The sequence below is a fragment of the Eulemur rufifrons genome, chromosome 21 (assembly GCF_041146395.1).
Source record: "Eulemur rufifrons isolate Redbay chromosome 21, OSU_ERuf_1, whole genome shotgun sequence".
In the NCBI taxonomy this organism is placed as follows: domain Eukaryota; kingdom Metazoa; phylum Chordata; class Mammalia; order Primates; family Lemuridae; genus Eulemur; species Eulemur rufifrons.
In genome coordinates this window covers 5,987,773-6,002,414 of record NC_091003.1, presented here as the reverse complement: position 1 = coordinate 6,002,414, position 14,642 = coordinate 5,987,773, and the positions used below count along the sequence as shown (strand labels likewise).

The 14,642-nt window shown below is 45.2% G+C and overlaps 1 protein-coding gene across 1 annotated transcript in view; it reads left to right on the top strand.

The window, feature by feature from the left end:
• Positions 1 to 11,109: 11,109 nt before the first annotated feature.
• TMEM120B (transmembrane protein 120B) overlaps positions 11,110 to 14,642 on the top strand; it is a 34,307-nt gene continuing 30,774 nt past the window's right edge. Inside the window, exon 1 of the mRNA XM_069497415.1 lies at positions 11,110 to 11,290. Coding sequence (XP_069353516.1) covers positions 11,222 to 11,290 — 69 coding nt within the window. The 5' untranslated portion in view covers positions 11,110 to 11,221. The remainder of the gene's footprint in view (positions 11,291 to 14,642) is intronic.

The following is a 14,642-nucleotide window of genomic DNA, read 5'->3' as shown; positions in this document are numbered from 1 at the left end:
AATCTTTCATAAGAAAATCTCATGATCCTAGGTACCATTCCAAAGAAGGGTTCTGTATGATAAATCATTCTCATGTTGCAGATTGTATCAACTAGTTTTTGCTGTGAAACAAACAGCCACCCATTCTGAGTGTCACACAACAATAAACATTCCTTTAGCTCACTCATTTGTGGGTTGCCTGTTCTAGGCTGGCCTTGGCTAGGAAGGCTCTGGGATCAATGGGTTCAGTTCAGGAATATTCTCCTGATGGCACTGGCACATGAATGAGAGAGTAAGTCTACTTATTCAAGTGCTTTTTAAACCTTTGGTAATGTTGGCAGGATCTAAAACTAAGAAATAGAGAAGTACACTCTGCCTATGCAGTATACTGTGCTCTGTTGATCTGATTGCAATGAGTCTTTTAAAAAAAAAAAATGGTTAAAAGGAAAAGAAATTTTTTTAGAGACAAGAATCTCGCTATGTTGCCCAGGCTGGTCTTGAACTGCTGCTCTCAAGCAGTCCTCTCACGCAGTGGGACTACAGGAGTGAGCCATCATGCCTGGCTACAATGAGTCTTTTAAAAAAAAAAATTCTGTACAATAAGATACTGCCTTAGGTTCCTAGCTATGGTGTGTGTGATGGAGAGAAACAGCCTTAGGTACAAGTCCTTGCAGTGCAATTTACTGCCTTCTCTGGACCTATCACTCTTTGAAGCTCAGTTTCTTCATCTGAAAAACACACAATATTTACCTCTCAGGATCGTTATGAGGATTAAATGAAATAGTGTCTGTGAAAGCACATTAGTTAACAGCTATTCACATTCAGGTGTGTGGAAAACGCTTCAATGCTGGTGTTTACCCTCCTGTCCCAGTGGAGAGGGACTAGGCAACGAAAGTCCTAAACTGCTTCTCTTCTGGCCAGTGGCATTTATCTCCCCGTTGCAAATTGCCCAAAGGCAGCTTTCAGGAAAACCCACCACTTTGATGGCTTTTAAACCAGCAACCAAATTGAAAGAGGCTTTTGAAAGGTAATTGGAGAAAGCAAGAGGCTTGAATTCTTTCAGGGAGTAGGAACCACTTTGGAAGATAATTTGGGATTATCTGGGGAAGCTGAGGATGTGCTGAACCTCAAATCTGGCAGTTAACTCCTCGTTACATCCCAGGAGAAATGGACAAGGATGTTCATTGCAATATTGTTCTTCCAAGCCCAAACGAATTGACCCACATGTTTAGCAATGGTAGCATGGGCTAAATTGCTGTTGTACTGTTCATACAATAGAATAGCACAGCAGTGAAAATGAATGAATTATAGTTACATGCAACAATCAGTGAGTATAATAGTAAGTCAAAATACTGAGTGCAAGAAGACAGGTAGACCTATACATTTGTGGGTATAATTTATTATTTTTATATAAATATAATTTTATAAATAAAAGTTCCAAACCAGGAAAGACTAATCTATGTTATGTAGGGATGCAAACAGAAGTGGTAAAGCTACAAAGAAAAGCAAAGAAATTACCATAAAAATGAGGACTGTGGTTACCTCTGGGGGAAAGAAGGTGTTTTCTTGGCCTGGGTGGTAGTTACAAAGGTGTTCGGCTCATTATTATTTGTTAAGCTGTACATAATGTTTTTAGTACTTTCCTATATGCATATTTCATGAGAAAATGTATTGTAAATGTAAAAAGAAGCTGACAAAAGCAAGTCTCAGGAGGCATTGTTTTGAGTTTAATAAATTAACATGCAGTTTATTTAAATTATAAAAAATACACAATATAATATCATGTAAAAGAATATAAATTGGACTGGTACACCCCAAGTTCACAATAGTGGTTGCTTCTGGAGAGTGAAGAAGGAATAGGAGTGGGAATTAATATATAATTATATTACGTTATAATATAATACGTAATTATAATGCCATGGTTTTTGGTATATTCACAGGGTTGTGCAGTCACCACCACTACCTAATTCTAGATCATTTTCGTCACTCCAAAAGGGACTTTATACCCATTAGCAGTCACTCTTCGTTCCCTCCTTCCCCCAGCCCCTGGCAGCCACTACTCCACTCTCTGTCTCCACGGGTTTGCTTACTCTGGACACTTCCTATAAATGGAATCATGCACTATGTGGTCTTTTGTGACTGGCTTCTGTCCCTTAGCATCTAGCTTTCAAAGTTTTTCCACACGGCAGCATGGATCAGTACCTCGTTCCATCTGACGGCTGAATCATATTGTATGGTACGTCACATTTTGTTTATTCATTCATCAATTGGTGGACATTTGGATTGTTTCCACTTTTTGGCTACTATGAATAATGCTGGTTTGAACAATTGTATACACGTTTTTGTGTGGACACAGGCTTTCATTCCTCTCGGTGCTACACCTAGGAGTGGAATTGCTGGGTCACATGGTAACTCCATGTTTCACATTTTGAGAAACTGCCAAACTATTTTCCAAAGTGGCTGCACCATTTTGCATTCCCATCAGTAATACATGAGAGTTTTTAATTTCTCCACCTGTTCGACAACATTTATTCTTGTTTGTCTTTTTAACTTTAGCCACTCTAGTGGGTGTGAAGTGGTATCTCACTGTGATTTGATTTGCATTTCCCTGATGACTAATCATGCTGAACTCAGTATATATTTGTTAAATGTAGAAATAACCATATAAATTTCCAGATTAAATAGGCACACCAAATTTTTTATATTATTAATTTTTAAAAATACTTTAGTTGCTTTCTGGTTAGAAAAGTAACATATAGGCTGGGCGTGGTGGTGTGTGCCTGTAGTCCCAGGTACTTGGGAGGCTGAGGTAGGAGGATCGCTTGAGCCCAGGAGTTTGAGGTTGCAGTGAGCTATGATGATACCACTGCACTCTAACTCCGGGTAACAGAGCAAGACTCTCTGGAAAAAAAAAAAAAAAGGATTATCCCCCAAATAATGATTTTCCCAAAGTCATTATCAAATGATTGTCCCCAAAATCAGGATAGTGGTTACCTTGAAATAAGTGGAGAGGGAAGAGGGGAGGGGGACAGGATCAGAAAAGAGGGACATTGATGACAATGTCTTATACTTGGCCTGGCTCATAGTTACACAGATTCCCTTTAACATTCTTTCTTAAACTATACAAATACATTTTGTGAAGGCCGGGCGCGGTGGCTCACGCCTGTAATCCTAGCACTCTGGGAGGCCGAGGCGAGTGGATCGCTCAAGGTCAGGAGTTCGAGACCAGCCTGAGCAAGAGTGAGACCCCCGTCTCTACTAAAAATAGAAAGAAATTATCTGGCCAACTAAAATATATATAGAAAAAATTAGCCGGGCATGGTGGCACATGCCTGTAGTCCCAGCTACTCGGGAGGCTGAGGCAGAAGGATTGCTTGAGCCCAGGAGTTTGAGGTTGCTGTGAGCTAGGCTGACGCCACGGCACTCACTCTAGCCTGGGCAACAGAGTGAGACTCTGTCTCAAAAAAGAAAAAACAAATACATTTTGTGCACTTTTCTGTATGTATGTTCTATGTCACAATAAAAGGTAATACATTCTCATTGTTGAAAATTTGGGAAGCAAATGGTTTTGCCTTATTAAAGATGAAGAAGGATAAAATGTTTACACCACCAAATCATATTAATGGTTTTTTCTGTTGGTGCTAGTTTTTCAGGTCGAGGGGGAAAAGAATATTTGTTAATTATTGTTGAACAGACCTTTTTGCCTTTTGTTGGAGTAAATAGCAATTCCAAGAAATTGCCAGCAGGTGGCGCAATTAAACAAGATATAATCTTGTAGCCTAAAAAGCGAACCAAAACAAAACCATAAAAAGCAGCCACCCTTTACCTGGTCATTGAAAACCATTTCTTGTAAATTTCCCAGCTGTATCTGCCATCATACAAAAGAACCTGGTAATATAGTTTGATCAGGGAACTTTCAGGCCTAATTCTTCAAATGCATCGAACAAAGATAAATATATAGAAAGACACTTGATGTTTTCTCTGCGTTGTTTGTTGCTTTAAAATAATGGAGTTGGTTGCCACCCAGGATACAGGGCTCTTTGTATCTGCAACAGATGAGGACAGCAAAGTTGTCTGGTAATAAATACATCCCTCAAATGTTCTTAGGTGGCTTTTGAGATGAATTAGGAAGGGTTCAGTTTCTAAACCTTTATCAAGAACTTCCTTCAATTCAGAGCTGGTTAATAATGTCCATTGGGGCCAGGTATGGTGGCTCATGCCTGTAATCCTAGCACTCTGGGAGGCCAAGGCAGGCGGATTGTTTGAGCTCAGGAGTTTGAGACCAGCCTGAGCAAGAACGAGACCCCTCCCCCCTTACTAAAAATAGAAAGAAATTATATGGACAGCTAAAAATATACATAGAAAAATTAGCCAGGCATGGTGGCGCATGCCTATAGTCCCAGCTACTCAGTAGGCTGAGACAGGAGGATTGCTTGAGCCCAGGAGTTTGAGGTTGCTGTGAGTTAGGCTGACGCCATGGCACTCTAGCCTGGGCAACAGAGTGAGACTCTGACTCAAAAAAAAAAAAAAACATGGCCATTGGAAGTGGGGAGAATTTTCATTATTACCAAAAAAAAAAGACAACTTGAACATGAAAACATGTAGTTAAAAGTGATGGATTATACCTCGTCAACCAAACTAGGAAAACATGAGTCATGCTGATATAAATAAATGGCATATTTGATGAAGTGCAGAATATTTACATAAAGTAACTTCCCATAAAATACTTAAAAATTACAAAGGGAGTAAGAGTAACTTTATAGTGGAGAAGCCTGGAAAACACGATCTTAATCAATCACAGTGAACACCATCAGCAAAGGGAGCAGTGAAATTCTACACCACCTAATCAGCTGCAATGAGGGAAACACATCACTTCTGGGATTGTGCTGTGGAAGGTATGTTACCTCACTCTAACCATGTGTATTAGGCAAATCCCTAATTGAGGAAAATGCCACAAAATTACCACCCTGTCTTCTTCAAATATATCAAGACAAAGAAGACAAAAACAGATTGAAAAACTCAATTTAAAACTGGACAAATTTAAAAATGGACAATTTAAAAATGGACAAAACCCAGCCTGAGCAAGAGTGAGACCCCGTCTCTACTAAAAATAGAAAGAAATGATTTGGACAGCCAAAAAAAAAATATATATATATATATATATAAATTAGCTGGGCATGGTGGCGCATGCCTGTAGTCCCAGCTACTCGGGAGGCTGAGGCAGAAGGATTGCTTAAGCCCGGGAGTTTGAGGTGGCTGTGAGCTAGACTGACGCCACGGCACTCACTCTAGCCCGGGCAACAGAGTGAGACTCTGTCTCAAAAAAAAAAAAAAAAAGCAATGAAAAATGGACAAAAGATTTGAATAGACGAGCACATGAAAATACACTCAACATTCTTGGCCATTAGGAAAATGCAAAATCAAAACCACAATGAGATACTACGTCACACAAAACCACAGGATGGCTAAAATCTAAAACACAGAGAATAAGTGTTGATGGTGAAAATGTGGAGAAATTGTAACCTTCACACGTTGCTGGCGAGGTTGTGAAAGGTGAAGGTGCTTTGGCAAACAATTTGGCAGTTCCTTAAAATGTTAAACACAGAGTTACTATATGACCCAGCAATTCCATCCTTAGGCATATACCCAAGAGAAATGAAAACATATGTCCACACAAAAACTTGTATGTGAATGTTCATAGCAGCACTATTCACAATAGCCACAAAGTGGAAACAACCTAAATTTCCATCAACTGATGAATGGATAAAATGGATAAAACAACCTAAATTTCCATCAACTGATGAATGGATAAAAATAAAAGTGGAACGGAATATTACTCACCAATAAAAAGGAATGATGTACTGAAACGTGCCACAGCAGGGATCACCTCTGTGATAAACATTATACTAAGTGAAAGAAACAGTCACAAAAAAAACCATATAGTATGATTCCGTTGATACAAAATGTCCAGAATAGGCAAGAATAGAGACAGGAAGTAGGTTAGTGGCCACCAGGGGCTGGTGGTAAGGGAGTGACTTAACAGGCATGAGGTTTTTTTGGGGGGTGATGAAATGTTCTGGAATTAGTAGTAATAGTTATGCAGTGTGTGATTTTATGGTATGTAAATGGTATCTTAAAAAAGCTGTTACTTAAAAAATATATATGTATATATCTTCAAAAGTGTCAAGGTCATGAAAAACAAAGAAAGACTGAGATACTATCACAGACCCAAGGAGACTAAGGAGACATGACGCCTAAATGCAATGTGGGTGCTTGGATTGAATCCTGGAACAGAAAAACGACATTAATGGAAAAACTGATAAAATCTGAATAAAAGAATAAAGTCTGAAATTTAGTGTATAGTAATATGCCAGTGTTAATTTCTCAGTTTTTTTTTGTTGTTGTTTGTTTGTTTGTTTTTGAGACAGGGTGTTGCCCTATTGCCCAGGCTGGAGTGCAGTGGTGCAATCATAGCTCACTGCAGCCTTGAACTCCTGGGCTCAAGTGATCTCTGACCTTGGCTTCCCAAAGTGCTGGGAGTACAGGCGTGAGCCACCATGCCCAGCCAATTTCTCATTTTGATAAATGTCCCATTGTTATGTAAACTGTCAACAGGGGAAACTGGGTGAAGGGTATATGGGAACTCTACTTTCTTTGCAGCTGTTTTATAAATCTAAAAATATCCCAAAATAAAATATTTACTTTTAAGTAAACACAAATATATAACGCCAGTACTTTCTGGTGTTGACATTATGCCATACGCTTTACCTACCTACACTGTCACATTTAATTCTCACAACAATCCTAGGAGAAGGATTTACAATTTTCTTATGGAGAAGGTAAATAGTGTATTCGGAGTCATCCATCCTGCAAGTGGTAAGGCTGGAATTTGAACTCACGTCTGTCTGCCTGGGCCAAGCCAATCACACAGCCCCTGTCCATTCTGGACTTCACTCCCCCACCCCGCCCCCTGTAGGTTTGGTAAAGCAAATAACTACATGAGGACATAAAGGACATTTTGATACTTCAACAGTAAATATTAATCAAATGAGGTGTAATTGATAATACTTGCTGTTTACATTATAAACCTGTGAACAGCAAGATAAGGGTTTAAATGTCTACTAAATACCAGAACAACTTTGCAAAAGAAAAAAATGCCATCAATTTACATGGTAGGCTGTTTCTGTCCTACTAAATTTACTTAATCCTTTGCAGGGCACATAAATGACCACATAACTTTAATCAGTATGTACACATTATTTTGGGTCCTACTTTTTTACTGAGCATGATTTAATACAGCTGTTTACAAGTGGCCATTTAGTTCCCATAATTGTCATTTTAACAGCCAGATAGCTGGACGTGAAATAGACTATCGTTCACCTGACTGGGGATGTTTCCAGTCTGTGGTTGATCTAAAAGTGCTGCTACCTTTGCACACATTGCTTTGGGGCTATTTTTAGCAAGGGCATTTGTGGGAAGCACATGAAGGAAAAGTGCCTGGAATGTTAACTTCTCCTGGACAGCTGTGCTTTTTTAAAGAATTGGCTCTTGGTGTTTTGCAGTGTGCAAGTAACACAGTTACTGGTAGCTGGATGATGTTAGGTAAGTTCCCTCACCGCTCTGCACCCTGGACTCTCACACTGGCTGGGAGCGTGTAGAATTACAGGACCTTGAGCCCCTCTTAGAACCTACTGAATCAGAACCTGCATTTGAACAAGATCCGGGTAGGGGGCATTCACGGGCACATTAAAAGTTGGAGAAATCGTGCCTTAGAGTCCTTACCTGTCAAATAGGAATCAGAAGGATCCTTCCTCATAAGGTTGTCATGAAGATAACGTGTGTGTGTGTGTGTGTGTGTGTGTATAGAAGAGTGTCAGACACATAGAACGCTACGTGTTTGCTGTTATACCTTTGTGACTCTCTCCAGCCAGTTGAATAAATCCTTAGGCTGGCAGTCCCTAAGCAGAGTGTCTTAATGAGAACAAATAGGGGAGATTTTCCTGTAGTGGCGTGCGCAGGGGTTGGGGAAATGTCCGGAATCACACTCTGTCATCAACCATAATGAAAATCCCTAAAGAGCCAGCCCCATGTTGCTGATGAGTGAGTCTGAAAGCACTTGGGGCAGGAACTGGGACAGGCTGGTAGGCAGGTAAGACCTGATATGGTGGCACCTGAGCTACTCAGATGGGGATGGCCCACTGGTGCCATCTACAGAAGAGCTTGTAAATAATGCACCTGGAGTCCTGACCCCACAGAGAGGAGTCCCTCAGATTTGGAACCTGACCATGAGGTGGCACCTGCCAAGATCTCCCCAGAGGGCAGGGCCCACCTCTCCTGCCCTGAGGCAGCTTGGAGCCGAAAGACCTTCTGCGATTGTGCAGCTGCAATGTCAAAGGCAAAGGAAGGAACATCTTCCTTCCTAAATCTTCTGCTTGATGACACAGTATTCTTCCTTCAAGGCCCTGTGTTTTCTTTCTTTTTTTTTTTTTGGAGACAGAGTCTTGCTTTGTTGCCCGGGCTAGAGTGAGTGCCGTGGCATCAGCCTAGCTCACAGCAACCTCAAATTCCCGCGCTTAAGGGATCCTCCTGCCTCAGCCTCTCGAGTAGCTGGGACTACAGGCATGCGCCACCATGCCCGGCTAATTTTTTTTTTTTTCCTATATATATTTTAGTTGGCCAGATAATTTCTTTCTATTTTTAGTAGAGACGGGGGTCTCACTCTTGCTCAGGCTGATCTCGAACTCCTGACCTCGAGCGATCCACCCGCCTCGGCCTCCCAGAGTGCTAGGATTACAGGCGTGAGCCACCGCGCCCGGCCTGTGTTTTCTTTTTGATTCTGTTAACCCCAATTAAATAAACCATTTTCTGTTTTTCCACCATTCAAATGACTTAGCTGGTTTTGGAATCTTCAGGACACATTAGCTCACTCTCTTCATGACACATTATATCAGGTGTGTCAAACTCAAATGTCTCCAGGAACCAGCGGTAACATAAATACATGAAGGAGGCTGGGGCAAGACAGTTGAGTGTAGTGGGGACTGTGGCAACTTGCAGGCACCATGTAAAGGGGCCAGCTGTTACTCTGTTCCGGTCAACTGTCATGCAGGAATATGAGCCCAGTGTGACCAGATCTTTCCATCTTTCCATTTTTATTTTTTTTTTTGACACATAGTCTCGCTGTTGCCCAGGCTAGAGTGCAGTGGCATCAGCCTAGCTCACAGCAACCTCAGACTCCTGGTCACAAGGAATCATCCTGCCTCAGCCTCCCAAGTAGCTGGGATTATAGGTGCACACCACCATGTCCAGCTGATTTTTTCTATTTTTACTAGAAACAGGTCTTGCTCTTGATCAGGCTGGTCTTGAGCTCCTGACCTCAAGCGATCCTCCCACCTCAGTCTCCCAAAGTGCTAAGATTACAGGCATGAGCCACCACACCTGGCCTGATTTATTAATTAATAGAGCACTGGTTTAGCAGTCAGAGATGAGAACTTTAATTCCAAGTGAGCCATTAATGAGCTTGGAATATTGGGTAAGTCACACCTCTCTTCAGACCTCAATTGCAAATGTATCTCTGGGTGCTTGTGTGCATTTTCCCTGTAACAAATTTTTGGAGTGGTCTGTGAACCCCTGAAGTTGAGAACTTCTGCAGTAGACAATCTTTAAAGTTCATTCCTCCAGCAAATACTTATTGAGGGCCTACTATGTGTTAAGCTTTGGGAATCCAACAATGACTAAGACATGGACAAGTTCCCTGAGATCTCACAGAGATTATATTCCCATGGAGGGAAACAACCCACCAACATGGGAACGAACAATTACATATGGTGGTAACCTGTATGAAGGAAATAACACAGGTGAGATATAAGTGGCTGGGAGGAGGTGTGGAAGTGCTCAGAAGGATCTTGCAGAGATAGTGTTATGGGTTGAACTGTGTTGCCCCAAAAGACATGGTGACCTTGGAATGTGATCTTATTTGGAAACAGGGTCTTTGCAGATGAATCAGTTGAGATGAGGTCATACTAGAAAGGGGTGTCTTTGTAAGAGAGGACACACAGAGACATGCACACAAGGAAGAAGACATGAGACAACAGGACAGAGATGGGAGCCATGCAGCTGCAAGCCAAGGAATGCCAAGGATTAACGGCCATCGCCGTGAGCTATGAAAGAGGCAAGGAAGGATTCTACCTGCAGTCCCAGAAGGAGCAAGGCCCTGCTGACATTTTGATCTCAGATTACTAGACTCCAGAAATCTAGAGATGTGAGAGAATACGTTTCTATTGTTTTCACCACCCAGTGTGCAGTAAACCGCCCAGTTTGTGGTTACGTAGCCCTAGGAAACGAACACAGGTGTCATCTGAACCGAGGCTTGAATGATGAGAAAAAGGCAACCGTATGAAGATTAAGAGGGAAGAATGTTCCATGCAAGGTCAGGAAAAGAGCAGGCGATGGCTGGAGAGTAGGGATCCAGGGCGTGAGAGGAGGTGTGACTGGAAATCCAGGCAGGAGCAGATCTTGGAGGACTTTGCAGGGGAGGGGAGAGAATTGGATTCGGTTAGCTTGGAGGCCGTCGTGTCATTCGAGCGACAAAAACAGCTGCCATGGGAGTCACACAGTCATAGAGGGCAGGAATCTAGGATGCCTTAGTTGCAGTACATAATAATGACACGTGAGATGACAGGGCCCTCTCTGCGCTGCGCCGCCCTGCCCCCGACCTTGCTGGACGGTCAATGTCAGCTCCAGCTTGCCGGGAGGTTGGCTCTGGCTCGGGTGGCGCAATGTTTAGGGATGGGTGAGCTCTCACCTCCCCCAAATCTCCTTTCTCCCTCCAACCCCAGACACTAGCAAAATCCACCATCTAGGTAAAATAAGCTCTGCAAATGCAGCTTGCAGACAAGCCCTCCCAGCCCCTCCCAGAAGAGGGAGATTCTGGAGGCCCACAGGCACTCCCAAGGGGGCCGCAACAGACTCTGCCAAGACCTTCAAGGCTGCACAGCCCGGCCCCTGCGCGCGGGGGCGGACCCGGGGACGCGTGCGCATGCGCGGGTACCGCCTCCCGGGCGAGGGGGGTGGGGCGGGTGCCGGGGCGGGGCCGTGACGTCAGGTGCGCGCGTGGCTCCGGCTGCGCAGGAACAGCTGGTGCCTCCGAGGGCGGCCGGTGAGCGGGCGGGAGTGGGGCGCGGGTGGCCGGCCGGGCTGCGCTGCACGAGCAGCCGCTGCCGCCGCCGCCTTGCACCATTGCACCATGTCCGGGCCGCTGGAGTGCTGCGAGTGCGAGTGGCACGAGCTGGAGGGAGAATTTCAGGAATTGCAGGTAGGGCCAGGCCACCTGGTCCCGCAACTCTGCTGACCGCGGTGCAGTGCCTTCCCCTTCCTGCTCCCCAGGCCTGGGCGGCGGGGACAGTCAGGACCCAGGCTGTGTCCCTGGCTAGGCCCTGGGGGCTGGTGGTCGGCGTGCACCAGCCGCCTCCCTTCTCCCAGCGCTTCAGTTCTTCGTCCACATGGGGCGCCCGGTCGAAGCCCCCCATTCCCCCGCCCTCTCTCCCGCTCTGCTCCGCGCACCTCCTTCGCTGCAGAAAGTTGGTATGTGGCCTCTGAGGCAAGTTCCAGGCGTGTCCATATGGGGGAGACCCCAGCGGGGTGGTAGGTGATGGGGCTCCAAGAGAATAGCCCAGCCCCCAGCTCTGCGGGAGTCTCCTCTAACCCTACGCCCACCCGTCTGCTTTGGCAGCCTCACTCTCCCTCTGCTCTGGCAGGGCAGCCCTCTCCTGCAGCTCCATTTTGGGAGATGTACTTAGGAGCCATTCACCTTGAACCTCTAGGCTGTGCTTGGGGAATGGGGACCCCTGTTTCCTGTCTTTGGGGCTCTGCTGTTGTGCCTGCCTCTGTGGCGCTGCTGCAGGCTGAGTTTGGCGTTGTGGATGGCGCTTGTCAGTTCTGACAGCTGGGTGGCCTCACCCAGTGATAGAGGCTGCTCCCAGCCCTATCCCTCTGGCCCAGAGCCTGACATAGGGTAGGTGAGGGTGGATGTAAGGGAGGTCCCTTGAGAGAATGGCATTGCCACCACAGGTCATTGCAGGAGTAGTTGTTCCCTGATAGGAGTTTCAGAGAGGCCTCAGCTATCTACTCTGGTACTAGAGATGTCTCAAGAAGCCTTGGGGTTGACCAAGAGGGACTCAGGGACCATTTTTGGAGATGGGGCTGCTCCCTTTCCAGCCATGGGGTTGTTTGTTTTCTTGGGGTTTGGGCTCTATTTGCCTGAAACCACATGGCACACCCCCACCCCAGTCCTCTCCTTGCCTCAATTGGAGCAGTGACATTTTCCTGTCCACGTAGCTCTTATCTGCTGCTCAGTTGGCCTCCTACAGCGTCCACAGGATGTTGCCAAGGTTGTCTCTGGTGGGTCTTTCTAGATAAGTGGCTATGGGTTCTGATGAATAGCGGGGTGCGGGAGAGATTGGGCAGGAAGGGGGGTGCTGTTTCAGGCATGAATGAGCAGAGGGTAAGGTACCCGGAAGTGTCATCCCTTTTGTGGCCTGTTGAGTGTGTGTGGGTTGATGCCGTCTCCTTCGGGTCTAGGGCTCGGGACCCACTCAGTTCCCAGGGGGTTCCCTCTCATGGATTCGGCTCAGCCACTTCTTCGTGCTTTGTCCTACTGGGCTCTGAGGTCACATTCAGCTGTGGAGCCACGGAGTGGGTGTTAGGGTTGGGAGTGGGAGAAGAGAAGAGCTTTGCTGTGTGGAGCTTTTGTTGTTCATCATTCCTTTCCCTTGTCCTGCGTTGGAGGAGGAGGAGGAGGAATCTTAACACTTCAGAGCTATGCAATTAATGCAATTAACAGCAATTAGATAGCAAGTCTTGGCAGGCAAGGGTTGCAAAGGAGTTGATTTGTTTTGTTCTTACGTGTTTCGTGTTTCGGATGCTCAGGTGTGTTAGTGACAGAGGAACTGGGAACTGGATTTTGTCCCCTGGTGCACAGCAAGAGTTGAGGAAGGTATGTCTCGGTGGAAACTGATATCTCCTGCCCAGTTCTATAGGATGAGGGAACTGGCGTGGACTGGATCCTACTTTGGGGAAGGGGGACCCTGCTGACTGCAGACTTCAGTGGTCAGCTGCTGGGTCAGAGGCCAGTGATAGATGGCCTCCCAGGGGTCAAGGTCACAGGCTGGAGCAAAAACCATATACATGTTCAATTCACAGATGGGAAAGTGAAGCTTGGACATGCTTCAGTCCAACACAACTATTTAGTGGTAAAGTTGGGGCTAGAACTTGGTTCTGTAAATGTCTCTCTGCCTTCTCACCTTCCCCCTCATATTAAATGTGAGAGGTCTGAGCTCCTGAGGTGAAGGTCTCTGGAATCATGTACATAATAAGTAGGGTGTATGTTGGAAATGTGTTGGACAGAGTTTCCGATATATTTGTTAGGGAACAAGGAGGTAACAGCAGATAAGTAGGTGGCACATTGGAACTAGGAAGGGTTTTCCCCCCCCACTGGAAAATCCTGCTCTATTTTAATTTTCCTGTGTCTGCCTTAGAATCTGGGATTTGTGAGTTTCGTGTTTATATTCTTTGATTCGAGGGTGATGTCTAAGATCTTTGTGTTTTACCTCTTTCTCTTTTTATACGAAGGAAAGAAAGAGGAAATCTAATTCTTAGACTCTAGAGGATTTGAAAGGTCTTTGGAATTCCCCCCTGGACACCCCCCCCCCCCCAAGAAAAGCCCCAACATAATCTCTGGGACTTTCTAGAGGAAAGGAGTAGTTTTCTTTAGACCATGATTTGCATCTGTCAGGGCCTTACTGAACGCCGGGGCACAGTTGAGTCTCCATGAGGACTTAGTTTCTGGGTGGTCGGGGTTTCGGCCATGCTGGGGACTTGAGTGTTAGTCTGAAACCAGCATGTGCCTGGCCTCCTGGCCTGTAGTGTGACCACAGAAGGTCACTTACAGACACCGTGGCAAGTAATTTAATGAGCATTTCCTGTCTTGCATCACTGGAAACCTGACCTTGTCCCTCCCAGCCCAAGAAGGAGGTGGCCTGTAGCGGCTTTTCCATGAGCCTGTTCTCACAGGGGTATAGAAGCCTTGTTGTAGACCAATGAAATGTGCTTCCCTCTGGCTGCTGTGCATAGACATCAGGGAGGGAGGCCAACAGCAGGAAGATCAGCATTATTTCATCAATGCCCCTGTGAAACAGATCCTGTTGTCTCAATTTTACCGAGGTCAAGTCAGTTACCCAAGGTCACACCGCCTATAAGTGCTGGAGCCAGGATTCACCCAGGCTGCTGGACACCAGAGTTTGTGCTCTTAACCACTGCCCAAGGCAAATCTGTGCCTGGAGTATTCTTTTGTTGGCTTTTGTTTCTCTTCCATCTTGGCTTGCCTTGTGGGCCTCTTTCTTTCGTAGCGGGAGTTGTACAGTAAAAACACAGGACAGAGAGTCAGGATTCCTGGGTTCAGGTCGTAGCTCTGCCACTGTCTGGTCTTTGCCAAGCCATCTCTCCGAGCTCAAGCTCGAGTTTCTTTATCTACAAAACAAAGGCTGACAGTAACAACAGCAGCAGCAGCAGCAACTAACCATGTGATTACATGTATGTGATACATGGATAATCCCATTTAATCTAAATGACAACCCTGTTTTATAGATGAGATTGAAGCTAAGCAATGT